Below are 27,964 nucleotides of genomic sequence, written 5' to 3' on the forward strand. Positions count from 1 at the left end.
TTTCAATTTTTTTTTTTTTTTTTTTACATTTCTATAACCTTTATTTACCCAGGCAAGCAAGTAAGAACAAATTCTGATTTTATTTATTGTCAAAAGTATGCATAATGTGTTAATTCCACAACAAGAGATATGTATAATTCCATTTTTGGGGGGGGAAACCCTGCATATATCGGTATCGGTTGATATCGGTTGATATCGGTATCGGAAATTAAGAGTTTGACAATATCGGTATAGGTAAAAAAGCCAATATCGAGCATCCCTAGTGTTAATATATCCTTCCACCTATGTGCAACATCTCCTCTCTCTGTGGTTGTGCGTGCCCTGATCTCTCTAGGCTTGCTTGCTTGCGTGCTTGTGTATATCTGTGTGCGTGTGTGTGTGTGTGTGTGTGTGTGTGTGTGTACCTGTGTGCGACCTCCTCTCTCTCCCTGCGGTGCTGTTCAGTCTTCATGTCTCTCAGCTCATGTTTGGCAGCTCTCTGGTCTTCAGCGCTGTCTTCTATGAAGTCCCTGGTGGAGACCAGAGTCAAGAGCTTCCCACACAGAGCATGGAGGATCTTCAGCTTCTCACCTGGAGAACACGCACACACACACACACACTTAGTTTATAATGAAACACAAGACACGCGTGTCCTAATGATCAGGATAAGCGCTCAATGAAGAAACCCGCTCCCACCGTCAAAGGAAGTCCAACATACCTATTCATACTTGATATGATATGATGATACATTTATTTATATTGCGCCCCTCAACCAATAGTTACATCGGCCCCGGGCGCATCCCGGGAGAGAAAGAGAAACAAAAAAGACAGGGACAATACGAAAACAGAAAAAAATACATGCAGTCCAACCAAGCAGATACCACACCACACGTACAACAATACAAAAACCGAGCTCATGGATTGTTTATGGCGAAAAGGTGGGTTTTGAGCATGGCCTTAAAGGTCCGTAGTATGGAATTACTATGGAATTATACACTACAAATGTATTACGTGGTCCATAACAGCCACCCATACAGCATCACTAACTTCAACAGACCTGCGCCCCTTTTATGCGAGAGCTCCATGTATTAACAATGCCGATACTACATAGCCACCTACCACATGACCCCCTAATGGCCCCACAACCCACCCCACCGTGTAGAGAGATAGATGCTACATACCCTACAACATGGCCCTAATGGCCCCACGACCCACCGTGTAGATAGATAGATAGATGCTACATACCCACCTACAACATGGCCCCTAATGGCCCCACAACCCAACGTGTAGATAGATAGATGCTACATACCCTACCACATGGCCCCTAATGGCCCCACAACCCAACGTGTAGATAGATAGATGCTACATATCCGACCACATGGCCCCTAATGGCCCCACAACCCAACGTGTAGATATAGATGCTAAATACCCACCTACCACATGGCCCCTAATGGCCCCACAACCCAACGTGTAGATAGATAGATGCTACATACCCTACCACATGGCCCCTAATGGCCCCACGACCCACCGTGTAGATAGATAGATAGATCAGCGTTTCCGTTAGCCGGTAATTACCGGTATTTGACCGGCAAAATCTGTTGAAGTCCGACATATTTAATCTCTCCGGTCATAATGTCCGGTGAAAATAATTCCCTCTAAGCACAATTAGATTATTTGAATTGTATTAAAATAGACTAAAATTAAATAGCCTATGCGATGAACGAAACAATCATTACATTTTGTACCCTACCACATGGGCCCTAATGGCACCACAACCCAACGTGTAGATAGATAGATGCTACATACCCTACCACATGGCCCCACGACCCAACGTGTAGATAGATAGATGCTACATACCCTACCACATGGCCCCTAATGGCCCCACGACCCAACGTGTAGATAGATAGATGCTACATACCCTACCACATGGCCCCTAATGGCCCCACGACCCAACGTGTAGATAGATAGATGCTACATACCCTACCACATGGCCCCTAATGGCCCCACGACCCACCGTGTAGATAGATAGATAGATCAGCGTTTCCGTTAGCCGGTAATTACCGGTATTTGACCGGCAAAATCTGTTGAAGTCCGACATATTTAATCTCTCCGGTCATAATGTCCGGTGAAAATAATTCCCTCTAAGCACAATTAGATTATTTGAATTGTATTAAAATAGACTAAAATTAAATAGCCTATGCGATGAACGAAACAATCATTACATTTGTTTCATCGTTGCTTCACCAAGCAGCCGGTCTAATAATGACATTGCTGTTGTCAGCGCGAGCTGGCTGCAGTTAGATTTGTGAGAAGCATCCATCTGCAGGCCGGCAGGGTGCAGTACTCAAATTCAGCCATTGGCAATTCAGCTGTTGGGTGGGGGGCGCTGCTGAGCCCAGACCGGACCGGACCTAAAAACACCGCTGCTCTGTGTGTCTGCAGCTCCATGCTTCACGTAAATCTAACTGCAGCCAGCTCGCGCTGACAACAGCGATGTCATTATTAGACCCGCTGCTTGGTGAAGCAACAATGAAACAAATGTAATGATCGCATAGGCTATTTAATTTTAGCCTATTTTAATACAATTCAAATAATCAAATTGTGCTTAGAGGGAATTATTTTCACAGGACATTATGACCAGCACCAAGTGGTTGGGAGGTGGAGTCATCACGCAAACCCACGATAATGTTGCCGTCTCTCTCTGCCAAATTTCTCAGTTCTTCGCTTGATATAATTAATACAAATGTCCAATATAACGGAATTCGTTAGCTCATAAAAATGTGATTATAACAGACTGCTATTTATTAATGTCGGGCAGACTGCCCACCGACACCTCAAGTCGGCAGCAGCACGAAGTCTCGAGGGACTTTATTTTATTTGGAATATATTAATGACTGTATACGCAAAAGTAGCCTAGTTTTAAGTTAAAATATTATAAATGCCTTGATGATGTCATTCTTTATATAGGCCTATCAATTGTTTTTAAGCTCAATAAACTCTGACCGGAATTTATCCCATTTGTCCGGTAGATTGAAATCTACCGGACACTCAGACCTGCAAAAAAAAATTCTAACGGAAACCCTGAGATATATGCTACATAGCCACCTACCACATGGCCCCTAATGACACCACAACCCAACGTGTAGATAGATAGATGCTCCATACATTACCTTGTGGAACAATGCTGATATACAGTTAAGAATGAGTAATTGTGCATATTGTATTGTGTGAGATAATGATTGAATAAACTAACTACTACTACTACTACTAGGTCCATAGATGTCCCTAGATAGCAAGAACATGCAAATGGGCCTTGTAGAAGTGGAGCACTCTTCCATTTACATGGGTATTATGTACTTTCAGGCAGGTTTCCGGAAATATGGCCAGGGCTTAACCCTTTCACTACCACACTGCAGAAGGTTAACCCCTTCTGAAAGGGTTAACCTTCTGCGGTGTTGGTAGTGAAAGGGCTAACCCTTTGTCGTGTGTGGCAGTGAAAGGGTTAACCTACTATATTGTCGCAGTGAAAGGGTTAACCGTTTGGTAGTGCGGCGGCGATGAAAGCGTTAAAGAGGTCAAAGAAGGGTCACACCTGGCGTCAGGTCGTAGACGGACGTGCAGGCCAGCCTCTTGAACAGCCCCGGGTTGGCCAATCGCAGCTCCACACACGGGTCGTCGGTGGAGATGAACCCGCCCTGCTTCTGGTAGCGGAACTTGGCGTTGCCGTGGTTACAGTCGGCACCGGAGGCCAGGATGTGCAGGCGGAGGATCTCGGACAGCGTGCAGCTGTCCAGGTCCAGCTGCTTCAGACCGCAGCCTGGTGGCGGGAGACAGACACGCACTGCACGTCTTACAACGGTCTCCTGTCATCGTGTTCTTATCTGGGTGTGTGTGTGTGTATGTGTTCTCAACCTAGTGTAGTTGTGTGTGGTTACTTTGGTGTAGTTGTGTGTGTGTGTGTGTGTGTGTGGTTACTTTAGTGTAGTTGTGTGTGTGTTCTCAACCTAGTGTAGTTGTGTGTGGTTACTTTAGTGTAGTTGTGTGTGTGTGTGTGTGTGTGTGTGTGTGTGTGTGTGTGTGTGTGGTTACTTTGGTGTAGTTGTGTGTGTGTGTGTGTGTGTTCTCAACCTAGTGTAGTTGTGTGTGTGTGTGTAGTTACCTTAGTGTAGTTGTGCGTGTGTGGTTACCTTGGTGTAGTGTGTGTTTGTGTGTGCGTGTGCGTGTGTGGTTACCTTAGTGTAGTTGTGTGTGTGTGGTTACCTTGGTGTTGTAGTGTGTGTGTGTGTGTGTGCGTGTGTGTGTGCGTGTGTGTGTGTGTGTGTGTGTGTGTGGTTACCGTGGTGTAGTTGAGGCCAGGCAGCAGCCAGCGAGGCCACAGCGCTGATGGCTGACTGGGTGGGGTCTCCATCATCATCCAGCGCCTCAGACAGGTCTTTAGAACCTGGAGAAGTTACAAGTTTTCTTTAATATGAGGCCTTTTTTTTTTTTTACTATTATCTAGATATAAGTAGGGCTGTACCGAATGTCATTTTTTAACATTCGAAGCTTCGATTGAAGTATTCGAACGAAGCTTTGAATGTCTATGAAAAAAAGATTAACTTTTTTTTTAAAACTAAATCCTCAATTTTAATAAAGTGATTAATCTGATTAACTTAGTATTTTTTTTATTAAATCAACTTTCTTTAATGAATATTAAAGTTTCATCAGTTTCATCAACAAAAATAATCCAATAAGAGCACGGTTGGTATGAAAGTGATGGTGACGTCTTATGTATAATATTATAATATTAGTGTAGCCAAACCCCCATTGGTTTAAACAGATAGAAAAAAATAATAAAAAAAGATTAAAAAAAATATATATATATATATATATATATATTTTTTTTTTATTAAAAATAAAAAAATCGAATGTTGATTTAGAATTCGAATCAACATTATGATCGAAGCTTCAAAGCATTCGGTACAGCCCTAGATATAATACTCATTCTAAAAGCTGACTAAAGACCAATGCATTAGTTTGTGCCAGTCCTAAGTTAGTACTTACGATACCGATCACCGATCGTCTATGAGCCATATCGGCCGATACACTGCCGATACCGATCGTTTTTGGTTTTATAATTTTTTATTAAATATATAATTTTTTTTGTTTTATAAAATATATATATTATATAATTATACTTGTAGTTGTATTATCTGCGAGACATCGCCACCACGCAACAAGTCAGTTGGTTCAGTTGGTGTCCGTGTAGATTGTTGGTGAACAACTAACTTTAGGTTAGTTTTAACGTTAGCTAGCAGCAGGGATGGACGCCGTTGTGCAAATGCAGGCAGCTACAGGCACTCGAGGTCGAGGAAGAGCTGCTGAATTTATTCGGCAGGAGAGAGAGAGAGCTCGTCAAAGCCGCATATCCCTGTGGCTGTGGTGCGGTCGTAGGCACGAAAGTGCAGCTCGAACTACCTGTTGTTGTATTAAATTAATTGATTGCTGTTTAACTTGTCCGTGTCCAGTCCTTTCGATTAGCCCCACCGTTCATTGTAAACAATGATGCATGTAATTATATTAACATTACTGTGTGTTGTTGTAGCTATGTTAATAACTTCTGAATGGCATTAACGTTAGCTGGCTGGCTACAACGAATTCTCACAAGCTGGCATCGTAAAATATCAACACCAGCCATGGGTATACTGTTTTCTAAATTGTGGAGGCTTTTAATCGTCAAGGTAAGAGGATTTGAAGGCGTATGCTATGGAAGTCCCCTGCGGCTCCACTTTGTTGAAATGTACATATAGGATACCACCGCTTAATTCGCGATTTTTTTATTAGTTTGTCATGACAAACCAATTACATAATCCAACATATGTGTAAGAAACTAACATATTCCAGTTAATGGTATATTTTTTTAATGATTCGTTACGGCGAAATCAATACTTCCATTTGTATAAATTACGTTAACTCGAGGATAATATTCCTGCCTGCGGGACCAATATTATTCTATGACAGCCCCGCCCCCATTCACTAACCAACCAAATCAACGCAACGGTTGTTCAGATTAGATTTGGGTGAAAGGTATGCATGAGAGAGAAGTCAGCATGTCTTCGATCGGTTTTCACGATCGGCGAAAATAAAGCATCATCGGAATTCACCAATCTCATATTTGTACTGAATATCGGCCGATACCGATCGCTGGCCGATCGATCGGGGCATCCCTACATACAACCCAGCGATAACAGCAATGCTCTGCCACGTCAGGTTCATTCGGATAACGTTAAGTTGGCTGGCTCATCCTCGCCTCACCTGCAGCAACCAGGACCCTGAGAGTCAGTATGAGACAGGCTTTTTATTTTCTATGTTGGCGATCTTGTTGCAAAGTAATAATAATACTAATAGCCTTAAATAATCTTGTTGGCTCGTTATTACAGTCGTTTTCAGCGCGTTTCAGTTATTTAGTTAATATATTATTTCTTTTTGTAGCCATATTATGCGGCGCTGGCCCACACAAATGTATTTAACGCGACGGCGGTTAATTATGTCTAGGCCTCTACCTATACGTTTAATATGCTATGCAATGTTGTGAGCGTGTTGTTCGAATGCAATATGTTGCTGCTGTATAAATAAACCCTTTGAGCAAACTAATGCATTTGTTATCGTTTGGTAAATTTGGTATCTTTTGTTACAATTGATCGTTTAATTGCTCGTTAACGTTATCAATGACCGAGTCAGGAAAGTGCTTACAATTTGCAACCCTAGATCAAACACAATAGAAAAGAAGGAGTTCAATATACTGTAAAAATACTATATACCATCGAGAGAGAGAGAGAGAGAGAGAGAGAGAGAGAGTGAGAAAGAGAGCAGAGAGAGAGAACAGGGAGAGAGAGAGCGAGAGCGAGAGCGAGAGAGAGAGAGAGAGTGTATAATATAATATTATGTGTATGTCTCTCACCCTCAGCCACTTGGTCCTTGGCCACCTCCTCCTGCTCCTCAGCCAGAGCCTGGAAGATGGCCGACAGGAAGAAGAACAGCAGCTCACACAGCGGGCCTTCTGGGTCAGAACCGACCATGGCCTCCTCTAGAACCTCTGGTAGCCAGGAGGAAAGAGCCGTTAACACAGACAGCAGCGCTCAGAACCAACCATGGCCTCCTCTAGAACCTCTGGTAGCCAGGAGGAAAGAGCCGTTAACACAGACCGCAGCGCTCAGAACCAACCATGGCCTCCTCTAGAACCTCTGGTAGCCAGGAGGAAAGAGCCGTTAACACAGACGGCAGCGCTCGAGACAGCTTCACAGGTCGGACCAAAGCAGCACTCATTCTACAACCTCTCTACCAAATAAAACCAAAATCTGAGTTTCCCAGCGCTGATCTAGCAGGATCGGTGGATCTCACGCAGAGTATTCATGGTTTACGATGCCAGTTTCCTCAAACTCACAAATATGACGGACAAATGATTCCTGTAGGTATACTGACCAGGTCCTCTGTGACCCTTGACCCCATTCTTAACTTGAAATACAAAGACGATTGTATATATATATAAACAATTACAACTATTGTACCGTTATGCGATTACCAGGGTTCCTGCAGGACTCAACACTTTTTAAATACCACTTTTAATACATTTAATACCCCTTTCTTGGTCATACTGGCAAAAAGGTATGAAGGAAAATGACCCTGAATTTAAGAAGTCATTCCATATGAAATGTTGGGGAGGAACTGATCTACTTTGCAGCCTGGACATTTCCCCCGAACACATTTAAATGTGAAAACAGAGACGTTATCGCAACATAGACGTAACTTCCTAATCCAATACCTTTTTTCAAGACCTAAAATTCTGCTTATTAAAATCTAAGAGTTTTTAAGACCCCCCCCCCCACAGGAACCCTGGATTACAAACAACAAATACCACAAACAACATCACCACAAACGATAACATAAACGACAACACAAACTACAGTGGCAGAAAGGCACGTGTACAGAAAGAGAGAAGTTGCTTCATACCCAGGGACACGCCGTCAGGAAACTCATCTTTGAGGTCGAACAGTTCTCCAAAAGCCTTGAGGAACTCCAGCACCATGAGAGCCTCGCCAAACAGCTCGGCCGGCAGGCGCGTCTTCACCGGCACGGGGCGCGGCAGCTCCTGGTGAGGGGAGAGACGACGAGTCCTCGGTTACCACGGCAACCGCTCACCGTAGACACCCTCACTCGTTGTTAAACAACTTTAAAAAAACTCGATTATAATTTCACTCAACATAAAACGACGACACGTTTTTTTTTATTTTCTCCGTTCGTTTTTGGTAGAAAGTAGTTTTGTTTTAGCGTTAACGTTCAAAACTCCAGAGTGCTCCGTCGCCTCATTATATAGAGCGTCACTGTATAATCGTCTCATGATGAGCAGTTTACCTTGAGGTCCTCCAGCTCCATGTCCTCTCTGGGTTTGTTCCACAGCTTCAGCCGCTCCGCGTACAACTTCTTCTCCTCCTTCAGCTTCTCTCGCTCCTGAGACGGGCGGAAAAGGTGCGATTACAGATATGCAAAAGGGGATATTATAACTAGGACTAGTGATGCACCGATGTGAAAATTGTGGCCAATAACCGATATTAATATTGCCGTTCTGGCCGATACCGATATCTCTGTATAGAAAACACTTTTTTTATGATAATCAAATAAAGAGCTATTTTCCAAAAAGTTCTCTTTTTTTTGTAATTTATTTTCGGAAATGACTGATATTTTCAAACAATTTAAGACCAAAACATGTTAGTAATTTATTATATATTTTTTTTAAATGAAAATCTGCCCTATTTTGATATCGGACCGATAGCGATGTGTAAAAAAAATGACCATATCGGTCAATATTATTAACACACATTTTTCTCAAGTATTACAATATATTGCAGTGCAGCCCTGCCAAGGCTGCGAAGCGGATTGAGCATAAATCACACTTCAAATGTTAATTGTACATAGAGCTGCCGCGGTATTGATTATTTCCTTATCGCACAAATTTGCAAAATATTTCCTACCGCCGCGGTTTTTACCGCACGCACACAAAAAATTAAAAAAAAAGTTTGAATGCATTTTTTTTTTTTTAGTAGTAGTCTACTCTTTATAGCATATAGCCTGCCTCTAGTCTAAATGTCTATCTTTAGAGGATGACTTTGCAGCATGAATATTGTTTGGGATTCGGCAAGCACGCATTAGTTATTGAAAGTGAAACACGGATGCGCAGTTCACTCGGTGTCGCGGGCACCCCCCCGACCCTTTCTTATTATTATTACTATAAAGTTACTACTTTATAATAAAGGCATTCGTTTTGTGGCATTGACATTATATAGTTATGCGTTCAATAACATCAGCGTATTTACCGGACCATAGCAAGCAATACTCTATTCATATCTCAGTTCCTTTCTTTGCTCAGAGCGTGCTGAGTTGTCCCATTCTGCGGTCTGTTAATAAAGTTTTCAATCAGACAAGTGTATAGAACGAAGGGCTTTTATTATAACATTCGTTGCAGACAGTAAAATCATTATGTCTCGTTTAGTACTCCTGAAGAGCGATGATAGTCCACTCCGGCGGAGAGTTAAAGCTAACGTTATTAGCTGTTGTGATGAACTTGACATTCAGGACGTAAAAACGTGTGACGCGTCTCTCTTCTGACCAATCAGTGGTCTGCAATGTTTCACGTGACTTTTCTGGTACCCAATAGGGTCGCTTGGAACCTCGATAGACGAGTAGGGTATATCTGCAGAGCCGCAAGCCCAACGAGAGGAGGGTAAATTATTATTATTATTATAAAAAACAGCGGTGACGCGGTATTCAGCCTACTCTGCGGTGGCCGTGATGTAACAGCGATACCGCGGTAATGCGGTAATCGCGGCAGCTCTAATTGTACACAACTCAAAAACGTGAAAATGAGAGCTTTGCTGGACCCGGGTGTCAGCGGGTCACTTCCACATGTACCTTGATCTTTATCATCACCGCTCGTACCGACACACACCCTCCTCCACAGATGGAAGTGAGATGAGATGCATGTCGTTCATCGTCTTTCTCCAGATCTACTACGTCTCTGACACACAAACTAGGGATGCACCGATCCGATATTGGTATCGGCCGCCGATATCAGTAAAATAGCTGGATCGGGATTATTATCTTATTATTATTATTATCTTATTTTTAAATAAGAAATAAAATAAGAAATAACCATTCAGTACATTTATATCTATGTGTTAATTTGTTACATTTAGTTTCACTACGTTAGGAAAGTAATGTTTTAAGTCAAGCCTGATGTTGCCTTGTTGCACAAAAGAATGATCCCAGTCTCTTCCACACAGTGACAGTGAGGCATACAGTTTATTAATTGATTGAATGAAGTTTATTTTCGGTCTTTGTTTACAACAAATTAAAAACACACTTGTGATCCTTTACAATTCTTAAAAACAAAATATATAAAAAAATGTATATAAAAAGAAACATGGATAAAATTTATTTTTTATTTAAATTTTTTTGGAAAAAAAATAGACAATGGGTATCGGATCGGTATCGGTATCGGCCGATACCCAAACCCAGGTATCGGTATCGGGACTGAAAAAGTCGGATCGGTGCATCCCTAACACAAACTCACCCGGTCCTTCTCCAGCTTCATGCGTTCCTTGTCCTCCTTCCTCCTCTGTTTCTCCTCTTCAAACCGCCTCCTCAACTCCTCCCTCATCTTGTCCTTGTCCTCCCGCTCCCTCCTCCTGGCCTCCTGCAGGTCGTCCCTCTCCCTCCTCTGCTTGGCCTTCTCGTGCATCTCCTCCTTCTGCTGCAGCAGCTTCAGCTTCTCCTCGGCCGCCGCTTTCAGGAGCTTGGAGCTCAACTGGGAAGAACCAAACGTTAAAAAAGAAAAAACACGAAATTTAACCGACCGTCGGTAGTGTGATGGTAAAGGGTTAACCTTCTGTCGTGTGGCAGTGAAAGGGTTAGCCTTCTATGTATTGTCGCAGTGAAAGGGTTAACCGTTTGGTAGTGTGATAGTAAAGGGTTAACCTTCTGTCGTGTGGCAGTTAAAGGGTTAACCTGCTGTTGTGTGGCAGTGAAATGGTTAACCTTCTATGTATTGTCGCAGTGAAAGGGTTAACCGTTTGGTAGTGTGATAGTAAAGGGTTAACCTTCTGTCATGTGGCAGTGAAAGGGTTAACCTGCTGTTGTGTGTCAGTGAAAGGGTTAACCTTCCATGTATCGTCGCAGTGAAAGGGTTAACCGTTTGGTAGTGTGTGGCAGTGAAAGGGTTAATACCGGTTTCACCGGTAGACCAAGTGTACAAACTGTCTCTAATCTAAGCAAATGAACAAAGGGCAAATTATTTACAGTTTTTTTTTGTAGATAATAATTGGAGTATTGGATTTTGCCATCTGGACACACGCAATTTGAATTATGGCCCAAGTCACACCTCTATGGATCGGGCCAAACCTCCTCTTTCCAATGGCAGAGTTCAATCTGGATTTAGTAGCACCAGGCGCCCCCGACAGGGCAGCAGAAACTGTGAATGAAATCTACTGTAAGTGCAGTTACTTTTTTGTCATGTAAATAGCTCCGACATTTTTCATCAGCTTGAGCCACTTTTTCCCCCTAGACGTTCAGACAGGTAGAGAAACTAACTGCGTTCTATTTTACGGCAACGCTCAGGTTTGTTCGACCTGTGAGATATGATCCCATAAATAGCATTCAAAAAGAAAGTTCACGCTGGAAGTCAGATGATTGGTGAGCTGGGAAGTGTAATTTTATGAAATTCGAAAGTCCCTCGAAAGCCCTGGATCTCCTCATTCATAGGACTAGACACACATTATGCCAGCTTGCTTTATTTCAGTCTACCGTAATTGCCGGACTATAAGCTGCACCTGAATATAAGCCGCACCAGCTAGATATAGAACGAAAAATAAATGTGTACATATACAAGCCGCACCTGACTATAAGCCGCAGGTGTCCATTAGACACCTGCGAGAGCCCCCTGGTGGCCGTTCGCTGTAAAAATCCATAGATTAGCCGCATCGTTGTATAAGCCGCAGGGTTCAAAACATGGGTAAAAAGGTGCGGCTTATAGTCCGGCAATTACGGTAATTCATCCGGTTTCCGTCGGGATGCGCAGAGATATTTATAAACTCATATTTCACTAATAACACTTAAAATCATTGGTAAACAAACATAGTGCTGAAAATATACACTTTGACTACCGTTTTGACAGGATTAGAGTCTTTACTCTTGGCTGGCTACATTTGAAAAAGAAACGCAACATTAATTAATACGTTCTGTATTGAACTATTTATGACGTGATATCAATCGTGTACCGGAACGCTCGGGCTTAAGGGGTTAAGAGGTTGTGGCCTTAAATTGAGAATTATGAATTTAATACTTTTTAATACCCCGCAGATACCCTGTATATAGATGGAGAGCGAGACTCTGCCCAAACACGTTGCGCCCAACTCCAAAATATATATAGCAAAAACATGAATTAGGGCTGGGTGATATAGAGAAATGAGTACCACAATAATAAGGCTTTTTTCTTGATATATATATTAAGGCTGTCAATCGATTAAAATTAGGGATGCCCCGATCGATCGGCCAGCGATCGGTATCGGCCGATAATCAGTATAAATATGAGATCGGTGAATTCCAATAATGCTTTATTTTCGCCGATCGTGAAAACCGATCGAAGACGCGCGGAAAACATGATCCAATTCTCAGCGGAGTTCTCACTCGCTGACTTCTCTCTCAGGCACACAGCTGCTGCTGCTGCAGCGCACTGCCCCTCCCCCTCCCAGACTCCTCCTGTCAACAGGGCTACATCTGTTCCTCCCTCCCCATCAACCTGGACCCTCTGCAATTTGCATATCGCCCCAACAGGTCCACGGAGGACGCCATAGCCCATGTGCTGCACACAGCAGCATCACATCTGGACAAGAGGCAGGGGAACTATGTGAGAATGCTGTTCATCGACTACAGCTCAGCATTCAATACCATAGTCCCCTCCAAACTCATAGCCAAGCTCAGGGACATGGGCTTGAACTATGACCTGTGCCAGTGGGTCTTGGACTTCCTGACGGGCAGACCCCAGGTGGTAAGAGCCGGCAACTGCACCTCCTCATCCATCACGCTCAACATAGGGGCCCCCCAGGGCTGTGTTCTGAGCCCCCTCCTCTACTCCCTGTACACACATGACTGCGTAGCACAGCGGAACAACAACACCATCATCAAATTTGCTGATGACACAGTAGTGGTGGGCCTGATCTCTGCCAACGACGAAAGGGCCTACCTGGAAGAGGTAGAGAACCTGTCACAGTGGTGTCAGGAGAACTGCCTCTCCCTGAACGTCAGCAAAACAAAAGAGATGATTGTGGACTTCAGGAGGTCGGGGGTCAAGGACTACAGCCCCCTCAGCATCGACGGGGCACCGGTTGAGAGAGTGAACAGTTTCAAGTACCTCGGAGCCCACATATCCGAGGACTTGACATGGACCACACACATTGACAGTGTTGTGAAGAAGGCACGACAACGCCTCTACTTCCTCAGGCACCTAAGGAAGTTCCAAGTCAGTCAGAAGATCCTTAGGAACTTCTACTCATGTACAATAGAGAGCATCCTGACCGGCAACATCACCTCCTGGTTTGGGAATAGCACTGCACAAGACCGTAGCAGACTACAAAGAGTGACACGTTCAGCCGAACGCACAATTGGAGGGGGGCTTCCCACCCTCCAGAACATTTACATCAAGCGGTGCAAGGGGAAGGCTAAGAGAATTATTAAGGACTCGAGCCACCCGAACAACTGCCTCTTTGAACTGCTGCGGTCAGGCAAGCGATACCGGAGTCTTAAGGCGAGCACAGAAAGACTCAGAAGAAGCTTCTATCCCCAGGCCATCAGGCTGCTAAACGAACAATAATCGCTAAACGAACAATAATCACTATGCAACAACCATCAAATGCACACAGCACACACACCCACACGCACACACTCACTCAAACAAACAACACACTGCAGCACCCACTCTCCACACTTTAGATCACACAAACACACTTACACTTTATATTTATTGATAAAGGATTTGCACTACAACTCGTACACCTACTGTGAATTGTACCTAAATTGCACCTCGTCCCATTTCTCCATTTCTGCCTTGCACTATATAGTATTGTATATTAGTACACTGCACAGTATTGTATATTGTATGGTAACTACGTCTATTCTGCATCGAACATTGTACATATGTCTAAACTGAACACTGTGACCTCTTTTTTTACTTCTAATTTTACTATGTTTTTATTTCATACTTATCTTGTCTTGCACAGTCTCTGGAGCGCAACAGTAAGAAGCATTTTGTACAAAAGTATTCTGTACTTCTGTATGACAACTATTAAAGAAACTTGAGAAACTTGAACAAGCTCCGGCAATAGTCTGCATGAGCAGCTCCGTTAGCTAGGTAGCTAACGTTAGCTCACGTTAGCTCACTGTTTAAACGAAATGACCCCGTAAACTAAATAGTTCACTTTAGTTTAATACATGATGCATTGTCTAACTGTATCTAGCCGGCTAGAAGTAGCTACAGATAGCTCCTGATATCAATGTCTTATAACATAATTGACATTATTCGTTTTTGTAGCTGTTGGCTAATTAGCTATCATGCTTCATAACAACACTGCGAACATCTTATACGTTTCAGACCCTGTTAGTCAGAGTATACACACAGACAGTGGAGCTGTTGGCAGATAGCGAGCATTTTGACTTGGTGGCGATGTCTCGCAGATAATACAACTACAAGTATAATTATATAATATATATATTTTATTAAAAAAATATATATATATTAAAAAAAAAGAAAATAATTATAAAACCAAAAACGATCGGTATTGGCAGTGTATCTGCCAATATGGCTCATAGACTATCGGTGATCGGTATCGGTGGCAAAAACCTGATCGGGGCATCCCTAATTAAAGTATTGAATCTGATTAATCGCATGATTGTCCATAGTTAACTCGTGATTAATCGCAAATTAATAGCATATTTTTTATCTGTTTTTTTTTTTTTTTTTTTGTCTTTTCCCCCTCCATTTTCCTCCGATTTTCTCCCATCCCAATGTTAGTCGTATGCCAATTCCCAGTCCCTTCCTGATCGCTGCGCACTTACCCCCCCACAGTCAGATCATCTGGGAGAGTGGAGGCTACCACATGCTTCCTCCGACACACGTCCAGCCAATCACCGCTTCTTTTCACCTGGCAGCGCGGATTCTCATTGAGAGGGCGTAGCGTGTGGGAGGACCACACTATCCCCCTCACGTCCAATCCGCGCTTAGCAGGCGCCCCGACCGAACTGTAGGAGTCGCTGTTTACAACGACCCGGACCCACCCCGCCAGCTTCTCCCACCCTCTGATACAGCCAATTGTATCAGTGCAGACGGCCAGCCAAGCTGGTGACAACCCCGGAGCTGTGAGCTGGATTCGAACAGGCGAACCAAGCTCACAGCTCCGGGGCTGGTGACGAACGCAATCTCCGCTCGGCCACCTAACCGCCTCTATTTTTTATCTGTTCTAAATCTACCTTAAACTTAAAAGAATTCAAGTTTTAATACTCTTATCAACATTGAGTTGACAAATGCTTGCTTTATGCAAAAAATGCATGTTTATTTATTGCCACAAAGAAATACTGTCCAGAATCGCGTATATTAACTTTGACAGCCTTACTATATATTAGGGCTGTCCCCGACTAAGGATTTGGATAGTCGACTATGATTGGCCAACTATTAGTCGACTAAAATATATATATATATATATATATTTTTTATCATTCCATTTGGGCTTATCGTAACCACTCCCAACACATACAAATGAAACATAAATGTACAGATGTCCTTCCCAGCTGTGGATCTAGACACTACAAAAAGAGAACCGTCACAATCACTGAACATCGTCGTTGCCTCCTTCCTCACCTGTCCCGCTGAGCCGTCTCCAGGGCGACGGGCCCGGCCCTTGGCTGGGGGGCTGAAGGGGAACTGTGGGGGCTCGTCAGGGAAGAAGTTAGAGAAGGTCTGCTCCTCTAGTTGGTGCTTAGATACTGTAGATGGCTGTGGGGGGACAAGGCAAGCAAATACTCACATTAACACGATATAGATGAACACGAGACGAAACAGTCTGCAGTCATAACTACCCATAGTTCATATATTACTGTACTCATAACTACCTACCTCATGCTATAGTTCCTCTATTACTGTAATCATAACTACCTACCTCATGCTATAGTTCATATATCATAACTACCTGCCTCATCCTATAGTTCATACATTACTGTAATCATAACTACCTACCTCATCATATAGTTCATACATTACTGTAATCATAACTACCTACCTCATGATATAGTTCCTATATTACTGTAATCATAACTACCTACCTCATCATATAGTTCATATATTACTGTAATCATAACTACCTACCTCATCCTATAGTTCATATATTACTGTAATCATAACTACCTACCTCATGCTATAGTTTATGACAGTAATCATAACTACCTACCTCATGCTAGTTCCTATATTACTGTAATCATAACTACCTACCTCATCCTATAGTTCATATATTACTGTAATCATAACTACCTACCTCATCCTATAGTTCATACATTACTGTAATCATAACTACCTACCTCATGCTAGTTCCTATATTACTGTAATCATAACTACCTACCTCATGCTAGTTCCTATATTACTGTAATCATAACTACCTACCTCATCCTATACTTCATATATTACTGTAATCATAGATTTTTCAGCTCGCTTCTCTAGCGTGCATAAGTACACATATACTATCGATAATCTAGCATTTATTTGAAAACGATTCATAAATAGGCTGGAAAATGTATTCCAGAATATTCCAGTAAAGGCCGTTTATCACAGAATCTTTATATTTTCCTGAAACTTTCAAGAAAACAAGGGTTTTTCAAAATGGTATAAAACGGAAATGAACCGATTAAAAAACAATCTGTTTTGACAATGTTGACTGCAAACAAGTCATTGATAAGTGACGGCCAGATTAGACACATAGCCATAATTTAAGACATAGTTTATGCGTTCACAGCGCTATCATTGAAGTGGGTGCTGGCATTCAACCATGTTTTGACCATGTTCACCCGTGGAACAGAGGGTGGAACACGAAAAACGGCAATGACGTAACCACTCCACCTCCCTATAGACCAGGAAGTAACCACTAAACCTCCCTATAGACCAGGAAGTAACCACTACACCTCCCTATAGACCAGGAAGTAACCACTACACCTCCCTATAGACCAGGAAGTAACCACTACACCTCCCTATAGACCAGGAAGTAACCACTACACCTCCATATAGACCAGGAAGTAACCACTACACCTCCCTATAGACCAGGAAGTAACCACTACACCTGCCGCGTTATTTTTTTCCATAGCCGCATTTCTGGCAAGACGCTCTCTGATTGGCCGACGCCTGTTTCTACACTGGTTAAGCTTAGGCACTCTTTCGAAGTTGGTTAAGGTTAGAGTTTGTCGTAGAGCGTAACGGCAAGTTCTTTCGACGGTTAAGCTTAGGCACTCTTTCGAAATTGGTTAAGGTTAGAGTTTGTCTTAGAGCAGGCTGTTCGACGCGGAAATGGGCAAAGACACAGCTCGTCACGCGATTGGGCAAACATGTCAGTGGCCAATCAGAGAGCGTCTGCCAGAAATGCGGCTACGGAAAGAAATAATGCACACCTCCCTATAGACCAGGGCCCTCATTTATCAAGTTTCCTCAGAAAATGTTCTATTTCCACACGTAAGCACAGAATTTAGAATGTGTGCATGCACAAAAAAAACTGGATTTATCACACGTGCGTACACAGGTCCTACGCACACCTGTCATGATAAATATCACCTTGCTTCTACGCTGAGGCTCGTGCACACTTTCATGTATTTGCATACCAAAACCGCCCCGATTAACCATATACGGTAATGGAACACCCCCATGAAATGTGGAAAAATGGACTAAACCGAGGGAAGCGTGTTATGAGACAGGCTGACAGACGTGTACACGTACGGTGATGTCGGATATGATATCTATTAACCATTGCTGCCTGGGCAGCGCAAACACTAATAAAGACTGTGCTGGAATATGACTGCCTTTTTCCGTTTTGTTTGATTAATACCCAGGGATTAAAGTTCTCCTCAATTTTATTCCAAATCGCGACGGATTTTCCATCAATTTTCTACCTGCTGCATATGATTTCTAGAGGCATACAATCTATTTTGATGTCAGTATTGGGTAGCCTATATAAACAATAATACGAGAGCATATACAAGAACAATGAATCTCACTGCCATGTATGATGTAGCCTGCCTATGTGATCAATACATGAACTTGAATTCCATCATGTTTGTGTGCGGGAGCTCACAAGGCTGTTGTCACAATGGGTGGTACAGTAATAACAGTCTACACAATATCACGATGGACCATGCCATGTAGCCTATGTTCTATTATGACATGATCTGTGACGACAAATGTTCTAGAATGTTTGATTATGACATCATACTCTGACAGCATGCCTATGATCAATAAAAACGCGAACTTGAATCCCATCATCATATTTACATAGTCTGTCCACTATCTTTATTACTTTGTTATTCCCCCCCCCCCCCCCCCATCTATGTAAAGCGACCTTGCATGGGTCTCTTGAAAGGCGCTATGTAAAATGAAGCTATTATTATTATTGTTGTTGTTATTATTATTATCATGTCTGTGTGCTGAGCTCAGTGAAGTTTCAACGGAGCGAGGTAATCTATTCTAATCAACAAATTGAAGTAGAAAGCATTCCGTTGTGGCCAATCTTATTTGGAAACATGACACAAAATAATAGTATGTCGCTTTTTATTTGAAACAATATTTAATGGCGTTTGGAGGTGGGTGTTCTGCTTCTGCCCCCCGTGCCAAACAAGCAAGCCAACCTCTTGTTCCCGCATGAGCCCGTTATAATTACACTACTGTCGCTATTTTACAATGAACTATAATGAATTACGGGTCATACAGAAGTTGAACACGCCAGTGTTGGAAGTAATGCACGGAAGCTTATTTCCGCGTTGAAACTAATGCATTAACTGAGGAGCGCATATGCCGTAGTAACGATATTCTACCACTGGGCGTCAGCTAAGCATGCTCAGAGCTGTGCGTAGACATAAGCACAAAGTCAAGTTCAAGTTAAAATTGATAAATCCCACACTTTGCTTAGAAATGGTTGTACGCACGGGTTAAGCACATATCTGTGCGTACGTCACGTTGATAAATGAGGGCCCAGGAAGTAACCACTACACCTCCCTATAGACCAGGAAGTAACCACTACACCTCCCTATAGACCAGGAAGTAACCACTACACCTCCCGCGTTATTTCTTTCCGTAGCCGCATTTCTGGCAAGACGCTCTCTGATAGGCTGACGCCTGTTTCTACACTGGTTAAGCTTAGGCACTCCTTCGAAGTTGGTTAAGGTTAGAGTTTGTCTTAGAGCGTAACGGCAAGTTCTCCCTATACCTCCCTATAGACCAGGAAGTAACCACTACACCTCCCTATAGACCAGGAAGTAACCACTACACCTCCCTATAGACCAGGAAGTAACCACTACACCTCCCTATAGACCAGGAAGTAACCACTACACCTCCCTATAGACCAGGAAGTAACCACTACACCTCCCTATAGACCAGGAAGTAACCACTACACCTCCCTATAGACCAGGAAGTAACCACTACACCTCCCTATAGACCAGGAAGTAACCACTACACCTCCCTATAGACCAGGAAGTAACCACTCCACCTCCCTATAGACCAGGAAGTAACCACTACACCTCCCTATAGACCAGGAAGTAACCACTACAGCTCCCTATAGACCAGGAAGTAACCACTACAGCTCCCTATAGACCAGGAAGTAACCACTACACCTCCCTATAGACCAGGAAGTAACCACTACACCTCCCTATAGACCAGGAAGTAACCACTACAGCTCCCTATAGACCAGGAAGTAACCACTACACCTCCCTATAGACCAGGAAGTAACCACTCCACCTCCCTATAGACCAGGAAGTAACCACTCCACCTCCCTATACCGGTGCGTCATCTGCTTTGAACCCAGGAGCTCCGAGGTTTACGACCACAGGTTATTACTAGGGCTGTCAAAATCAATGCTTTAACTCTGGAGATTAATTTAAATTATTTAAAGCATTAAAAAAAATTATCTAGATTAATCTATGGAGTGAAAAATGTTCAACGTTCTGAACTTTTATTTGCTTTTTGCATCGACGCATGCACCTTTTTGAAAATCATCCGACATGAAGATGGAACACATTTTTGTTGTTAATATGATTTATATTACTGGTAGTTCATACAAGACATTATCGTCCTCTAAGGCCAATCTGCACTTTTTATTTCTTTGTGTTGATTTTACATTAATTCCATGATTTCACTCAAGTAAATATCTGTTACAAGCTTCAGTCTTAAGTAGAAAAATGCGATTTTTAATCTAGATTAATTACAGAAAATTGTGAGATTAATTAGTAAAAAAAAATGAATCTATTGACAGCACTAGTTATTACAGTTATTTCTTCCCACCTTGAGCACGATGGTCCCGTACTGCGGCTCACAGTGCTGCTTCAGGAGCAGCTTCAGCCTCTCTCTGGAGAACGTGTTCTTCTTACGACTGGGGAGGGGGGGGGGACAAACATTCATCAATATCTGCTGCGGAGGGAACGGTTCACCCTGGAGGACAAACATTCATCAATATCTGCTGCGGAGGAAACGGTTTGCCCTGGAGGACAAACATTCATCAATATCTGCTGGGGGTGGGAATCACCAGAGGCCTCACGATACAATATTATCACGATACTTAAGTCACGATACGATAGTATTGCGATACTAAATATGTTGCGGTATGCTGAGTATTGCGATATCAATATTGCAATTTATTACCTTTTTTCAACTGCAAAGTAAAACTTTGTCAACATGTTTTATCTAATAAAATAAAGTTCAGTCTGTTCATCTCACTTCAATCATTTTTATTGCAGAACATGGTATTTTCTCAAGCAGACAGATATAAACACTGTAATCTGTGTTGCATGTACCTGACAAACTGAACTGTTTGTATTACAGTCATATTCCAACTTAACTGAATGCACATGTGTGGACTACTGTACTATTACAGGTATTGAAATGAACAATGCAACTTCCTCCAAATATCGATACTTGCCGTCCCTGTATCGATACAGTATCGCCACGCTAAGTATCGCGATACTACTACGTATCGATATTTTCCCCCACCCCTAGTGGACAAACATTCATCAATATCTGCTGTGGAAGGAACGGTTCACCCTGGAGGACAAACGTTGTTGTTGTTGTGGTTGTACCTGATCTGGTTGGACTTGGCCGAGAACGGCTCACTGCCCTCAGTCTTCACCAGCTTCACTTTGTACTTGAACACCGACGGGACCAATGGTTTCTTCTTCTTACCGCTGGAGGACAAGAAGAACATGACGCTGCTGTTAAAACACAGCCGTGGAAGTTTGGCATCCAACCAGAGTGCAAATGTAACAGTAAAGTGCAATAGTAATATACAATGTACCGGTGATTAAACTGGGTATAAAATATATAAATGAGTACTACAGAGTGTAGTACTAATCAGATGTATGTTCAGAGTTGTAATATAATATGTATAAAAGGTATGTATAACAGGGATAAAGACAGTATGGTAGTACTGTCATACTGGCCAGCAGCGTAACTAGTAAGAGTAGGATATGTACAGATATAGATATAGTATCTTATCTTCTACAGGATATGTAAAAGGATTATGTGCAGGTACTAGGGATGCACCGAAATTTCGGCCGAAAATGGCAAAAAATGGCCTTTCGGCCGAAATAGTTTTTTCACCGAAAATATGTCACAGAAACAGAAACAACCTAACAACCCCGCATGATGATGTCGCGCTGTCGGGAGTCGCGCTGTTTCTATGTAAACTGCGCGCAACGCATCCAATAAATGCGTCTTTAACATGCTTTATATCCTTATTTACTATATGCCGCGGTTAATCACTGAGTGATCTAATATGCATATTATTCGCGTGTTGTTGTGATGATGTCGCGCTGTCGGGAGTCGCGCTGTTTCTATGTAAACTGCGCGCAACGCATCCAATAAATGCGTCTTTAACATGCTTTATATCCTTATTTACTATATGCCGCGGTTAATCACTGAGTGATCTAATATGCATATTATTCAGAGCGAGAGGGGGGGATTGTGTTTCTGCCTATGTTATGTAGTTACTCTCCCTCGTCCCCGCTGTCGTCCACACTCAGCTGTGAGAGAATTGTTGAATAGATACACAAATGTTCTAGAATGTTTGATTATGACATCATACTGAGCTGGACCTGTACTTTGTGACGTTATGTTATTTCGGGCATTCATAACATTATTTCGTGCGACTGTACATTTTAACGTTAACACAGCCCAGCTGTCAACTGTACTTTGTAATGCTATGTTATTTCGGGCATTCATAACGTTATTTCGCGCGACTGTGCATTGTAATGTTAACACAGCCCAGCTGTCTGTCTGTCGCGCGTCTACTGTGCCGAGTCAAGCGAGCACATTCAGCTGGGGACTAGAAAGATGCGCTCAGTAGAGCACAGATGTCCGCTGCGCAGCCAGAGAAAAGATGGAATTAATGTACTGTATGTATTCAGAAGTGCTGAATAAATGTTTTATGGACCCATAATAGTGATTATTTATTATTTAAGTTAAGTTTTGCCATAATCATATATTTTTCCATAATATGCAAGTGTATAAGTAAGTATATAGAAGGATAAGCTAAATGCAAGTGCCTTATTTTATATTAAAAAAAAATTGTTAATTTCTTTTTTAACTTTTTCTGTATTTTTGCTCCCATCCCAATTTAGTCGCTATGCCAATTCCCTTCCTGGTCGTTGGGAGCATTGTCCCACTGTCGGCCTGGGGAGGGTGTAGAACTACCACATGCCTCCTCCGATACATGTGGAGTCAGCCAGCCGCTTTTTTTCATCCGACAGCGAGGACTCTCACCGGGGGAATGTAACGCGCGCAGAGGTTCACGCTATTTCCCCCCGATCCCTTCCCTGCTGAACAGGCGCCCCAACCGACCAGTAGGAACCGCAGTTTACAACGACCAGGACACATACCCACCCGCTAACACTGACAATTGTGTTAGTAGGGACGACTGACCAAGCCGGAGGTACCGCTGACAGCTGGATTCGATCCCAGAGTCTCTGCGGTGGTAGGCGAGTGCATTCTCCACTGTGCTACCCAGCCGCCCCCTCTTTTATATATAACTTTTAAGTGTTCCAAGTGTCTTGAAGCCCCCATTCCTATGCAAGAGTTTGAGATCATGTTTAATGATGGATTGATTGATTGATTGGCAGCTGCTGACCTGTTGACCTGTGGCTTGGTCTTGGGCGCGCTGCTCTCTTCATCACTGTCACTGATGACGATGACGGCTGCATCCCCGGGGGGCGCCGGCTTGGCGTGGCCGTTAACGGCAGCATGGCCGTTAGAGTTGGGAGCCTGAACCTCCAGGATCTCACACAGCTGCCTGTTAGAGACACACAGACACACACAGGAGATCAGATTATGTCAAAGTTTGGGCTGGGCGATATGGCCTAAAAATCAAATCTCAGATTTTTTCACACCACAACCGATTTTAATCGGTTTTTAGAAACGCCAAGGAAATCATTCAAATAAGCTTTGTTTTTATTTGACAGTGATACAAAAAAATTATCAAACCAAGATGAATTTCCCTATTGGGATTGAAGTGCAAACCTAACTTTCACCAAGCTTCACTTAAAAAAAATAATATGTGTATAAAATGTTGCTCTTGATCAAACAAAGATGAATGTCCCTATTGGGATGAATAGTGCAATAACTTGCTTTTTCACCAAACTTCACTTAAAACAAATAAAATGTGCCTTTTGATCATCAAACAAGAATGAATTTCCCTATTGGGATTAATAAAGTGCAAATCTAACTTTCACCAAACATCACTTTTTGTAAAATAAAAGGTGACAGACTATTGAAAAAGATTTTTTAAATCGTCCTCAATCATTCATTCAAATTAATCAATAAAATCGATTAATCGCCCAGCCCTAAACATGTCTCTTGAGCGCAGTAAGGCATGGTTCACCGCTGTATTGAGTGTGGAGCCCAGAATTGCCCTTACATTCATTCTTACGTGGTGGACTGAGCCATGCAGTAGTGCCTCCTTCTCATCCAATATTATGGCCCAAGTCGAGAACCTTTACTTAGGCTTAGGGCTGACCTGAATGCTTCCAAGATTCAGTCACTGCCATCAGGAAATCCATGTCAAAATCACTGTTCAAAATTCCTTTTGTCTTTTAACCAGGCCACTGTCAGCATCGGCATGAGAAACGGCTGATAAGAGATAATAATCCAACATTCATTGTGAAAACCAGTTCTTCTTAGACATGGTCATCATAAGACCTTTCAGAAAACCTCTGCCTCTCCGTCTTTCCTACTCTGTTGTTTCCTTGACCGCCTCTCTTGTCGTTCCCTACTCTCAACCGTCAGCCCCTCTGTCGTTCCCTACTCTTTTTTTTTGTTTTTGTTTTTGATCCACTTTTTCTCCCATTTTCTATTTTTCATTTTCTATTTCAACCCTCCCCTGTCTTCGAACGTTGTTTCTTGCCTCCCACAAGCCGGCTGCAATGTGGACTAAGTCATACATAGCACGAGTCCCCTCCGATACTCGAGGTAACAGCCGTCGCATCTTTTCACCTGCGCGGCTCGATCTTTCAGCGGCGGGGTCTGGGCTTTAGAGGGGCCCCGCCCCCGTCGCTTCTTGATTCTACTGCGCAGGCGCACCAACCGACCTGTAGGAGTCGCTGTCCACAGCGCCCGATCCCCACCCTTCAGTTTCCCTCGCCGTAATACGGCCAATCAGCGTTTCCGTTAGCCGGTAATTACCGGTATTTGACCGGCAAAATATGTTGAAGTCCGAATATTTAAATATCTCCGGTCATAATGTCCGGTGGAAATAATTCCTCTAAGCACAATTTTATTATTTGAATTGTATTAAAATAGGCTAAAATTAAATAGCCTATGCGATGAACGAAACAATCATTACATTTGTTTCATTGTGCTTCGCTCTAATAAAGCGCGGATGGCGCCGCTCGGATGTGAATCTTTTTTTCTTCTTTTTTTGAGCCGGTCTGGCCACCATAATAACGACAAACAGCTATACGAGCAAGAGAGAGAGATGGCCAAACAAGCTAAACTTAACAAATATTTCATGAAACCAAGCACAAGCAGGTCTAATAATAATGACATTGACAACGAAGATGAGTCTTCTGAAGTCACAGAGACCGCCGATGCTCCCGCGGAAAATAAACAAATGTCGAGCGTTCAGGCGGCGGCCCGAGTGGAAAGTTAAATTCTCCTGGCTGAGGTACGACATTATAGTCTAGTAGTCTAGCGTCTATGATGTACGAGAGATAACATTGATTGAACGTACACAAAGTACACTTTATTGATTGAACCACAAAGAGCATCCCCAGTCTGCTGCTACCGTTGCGAGCCTCGCAGAAGTCCACCTGTTCCAATGCAATGGGGATCTAGTCGCAGGTACAAAACGGATAGGCAGAACGAGACGGGGTGAGTAAGTGTTGACATTTTTTAATCATAATGCAACTGTTGGTTGACTGCCGTGTCACATAGTAATGCATATAATTGATTATAACTAAATGTAGGCTATAATGAAATCAACAAACGCATTACGAGCATGTGGCTCGTCCTCTCGCTCTCTGCATGCAAACGAGGCAATGTGATGATCAACTACAGTTTGCTGTGTGTGAAGTTGAACATTATGATATGCGTGACGTGTCTGATACAACGAGGTGAAGCGATGTCGACTCGAGATTCATTTGGGGGTGCGTGTGACAGCTGCTGCAGTGCGAGCCTGCGGGGCGGGAGCTTGATGCTGGATCAGCGTATCGCACTAACTTGAGAGGCGAGAGATAGTAATTTGATTCTGCAAATCAATTTCTCATTCTTCGCTTGATGTAATTAATACAAATGTCCAATATAACGGAATTCGTTAGCTCATAAAAATGTGATTATAACAGACTGCTGTTTAAAACTCTGACCGGAATTTCAGGAATATGTCCGGGGATAGAAATCTTGCAGGACACCCAGACCGGCACGAATATGTTCTAACGGAAACGCTGCGGCCAATGTGTATTAGTATGAACGACCAGCTAAACTGAAAGCAATGTGGAGAGCGGGGCTCGAACAGGAGGCATCCTGTTCGAGCCTAGTCTCCAGCATTCGTTGCGAGCGCCTTGCCCACTGCGCCACGTAGCCGCCCACTGTCGTTCCCTACTCTCAACTGTCAGCCTCTCTGTCGTTCCCTACTCTCAACTGTCAGCTTCACTGTCGTTCCCTACTCTCAACTGTCAGCTTCACTGTCGTTCCCTACTCTCAACTGTCAGCTTCACTGTCGTTCCCTACTCTCAACTGTCAGCCTCTCTGTCGTTCCCTACTCTCAACTGTCAGCTTCACTGTCGTTCCCTATTCTCAACTGTCAGCCCCTCTGTCGTTCCCTACTCTCAACTGCCAGCTTCACTGTCGTTCCCTACTCTCAACTGTCAGCTTCACTGTCGTTCCCTACTCTCAACTGTCAGCCCCTCTGTCGTTCCCTACTCTCAACTGTCAGCTTCACTGTCGTTCCCTATTCTCAACTGTCAGCCCCTCTGTCGTTCCCTACTCTCAACTGTCAGCTTCACTGTCGTTCCCTACTCTCAACTGTCAGCCCCTCTGTCGTTCCCTACTCTCAACTGTCAGCCCCTCTGTCGTTCCCTATTCTCAACTGTCAGCCCCTCTGTCGTTCCCTACTCTCGACTGTCAGCCTCTCTTGTTGTTTCTTTCTAAACAAAATCATGGTGGCATTCTCACTCTCTCTCACTCCTTCACTCTCTCTCTCTCTCTCATTCCCTCCGTCTCTTTCTCTACTACTCCTGCCCCAACTGTAGATATGACGTCACAATGTCTGGGACGGCTCCCTGTGGACCCAGCAGCCAATTGTAGCGAGAGGGTGTCGTTTAGGCTCCTCCCACCCACATGCTCACCGACTCCCTCATCTTATCTGCGCTTCACAACAAGGTCAGGCCATGATGGCTGACGGGCTGGCTGGGACACTGAACAGATGGATTCAAGTATGCAGTGCAACACAATTGTAACTACTGTGAAGGATTATAAATTAAACATTATAGATGTTATACTATGACTCCCCCCCGTGTGATAACTGAACTGAAAACCTTCAGATGACAACCAAGACGAGGGAAAGACACAGAGAGAAAGGCGGCCGGAAACTGAGATAGAGAGAAGAGAACGCAGAGTAGTGGTAGAGATCAAGTTCTATTGTTTGACAAGCTTGATGCCATGGTAGTATGTAGACCAGGCAGCTAAGCAGCCAGCCAACCACACAACCAGCCAGCTAACCACCTAGCTAACCAGCCAGTCAACCACTCAACCAGCCTGCCACCCACCCACCAAGCTAACCGGCCAGCAAACCACCAAGCTGGCCAGCCAGCCACTCAACCAGCTAGCCAACAAGTCAGCCAACCACCAAGCTAACCACTGAACCGGTCGGCTAACCACTCAACCAGCCAGCTAAGCAGCCACCCACCCACTCACTCATCAAGCTAACCATCCAGCCAACCACTCAACCAGCCTGCCACCCACCCACCCACCAAGCTAACCAGCCAGCCACCGACCACTGTCTCTCACTCCCACTCCCTCACACGAGTCCTACTCTGCAACCATTTAAACAGCATTATGGTCCTAAAGGTAAATCCACCTGATAAAAGGAGCTCATGTGTGACTTCAGATTGATAGTATGTGTACTTAGGGCTGGCCGATTAATCAAAATAAAATCACAATCTCGATTCATAGACCTATGCA

The 27,964-nt window shown here is 43.4% G+C and overlaps 1 protein-coding gene across 1 annotated transcript in view; it reads right to left on the bottom strand.

Moving 5' to 3' along the window:
* Positions 1-27,964, bottom strand: part of baz1a (bromodomain adjacent to zinc finger domain, 1A) — an 81,932-nt gene that overhangs the window by 47,128 nt on the left and 6,840 nt on the right. Inside the window, exons 4-14 of the mRNA XM_084308633.1 lie at positions 23,421-23,582; positions 21,376-21,480; positions 20,585-20,672; positions 15,920-16,054; positions 10,586-10,819; positions 8,371-8,466; positions 7,969-8,107; positions 6,920-7,054; positions 4,316-4,420; positions 3,572-3,796; positions 405-570 (exon numbers count right to left, since the gene is read on the bottom strand). Of these exons, the coding sequence (XP_084164759.1) occupies positions 405-570; positions 3,572-3,796; positions 4,316-4,420; positions 6,920-7,054; positions 7,969-8,107; positions 8,371-8,466; positions 10,586-10,819; positions 15,920-16,054; positions 20,585-20,672; positions 21,376-21,480; positions 23,421-23,582 (1,590 nt within the window). The remainder of the gene's footprint in view (positions 1-404; positions 571-3,571; positions 3,797-4,315; positions 4,421-6,919; positions 7,055-7,968; positions 8,108-8,370; positions 8,467-10,585; positions 10,820-15,919; positions 16,055-20,584; positions 20,673-21,375; positions 21,481-23,420; positions 23,583-27,964) is intronic.

Source organism: Notolepis coatsorum, assembly GCF_963971535.1.
Source record: "Notolepis coatsorum genome assembly, chromosome: 2".
NCBI classification, from domain to species: Eukaryota; Metazoa; Chordata; class Actinopteri; order Aulopiformes; family Paralepididae; genus Notolepis; species Notolepis coatsorum.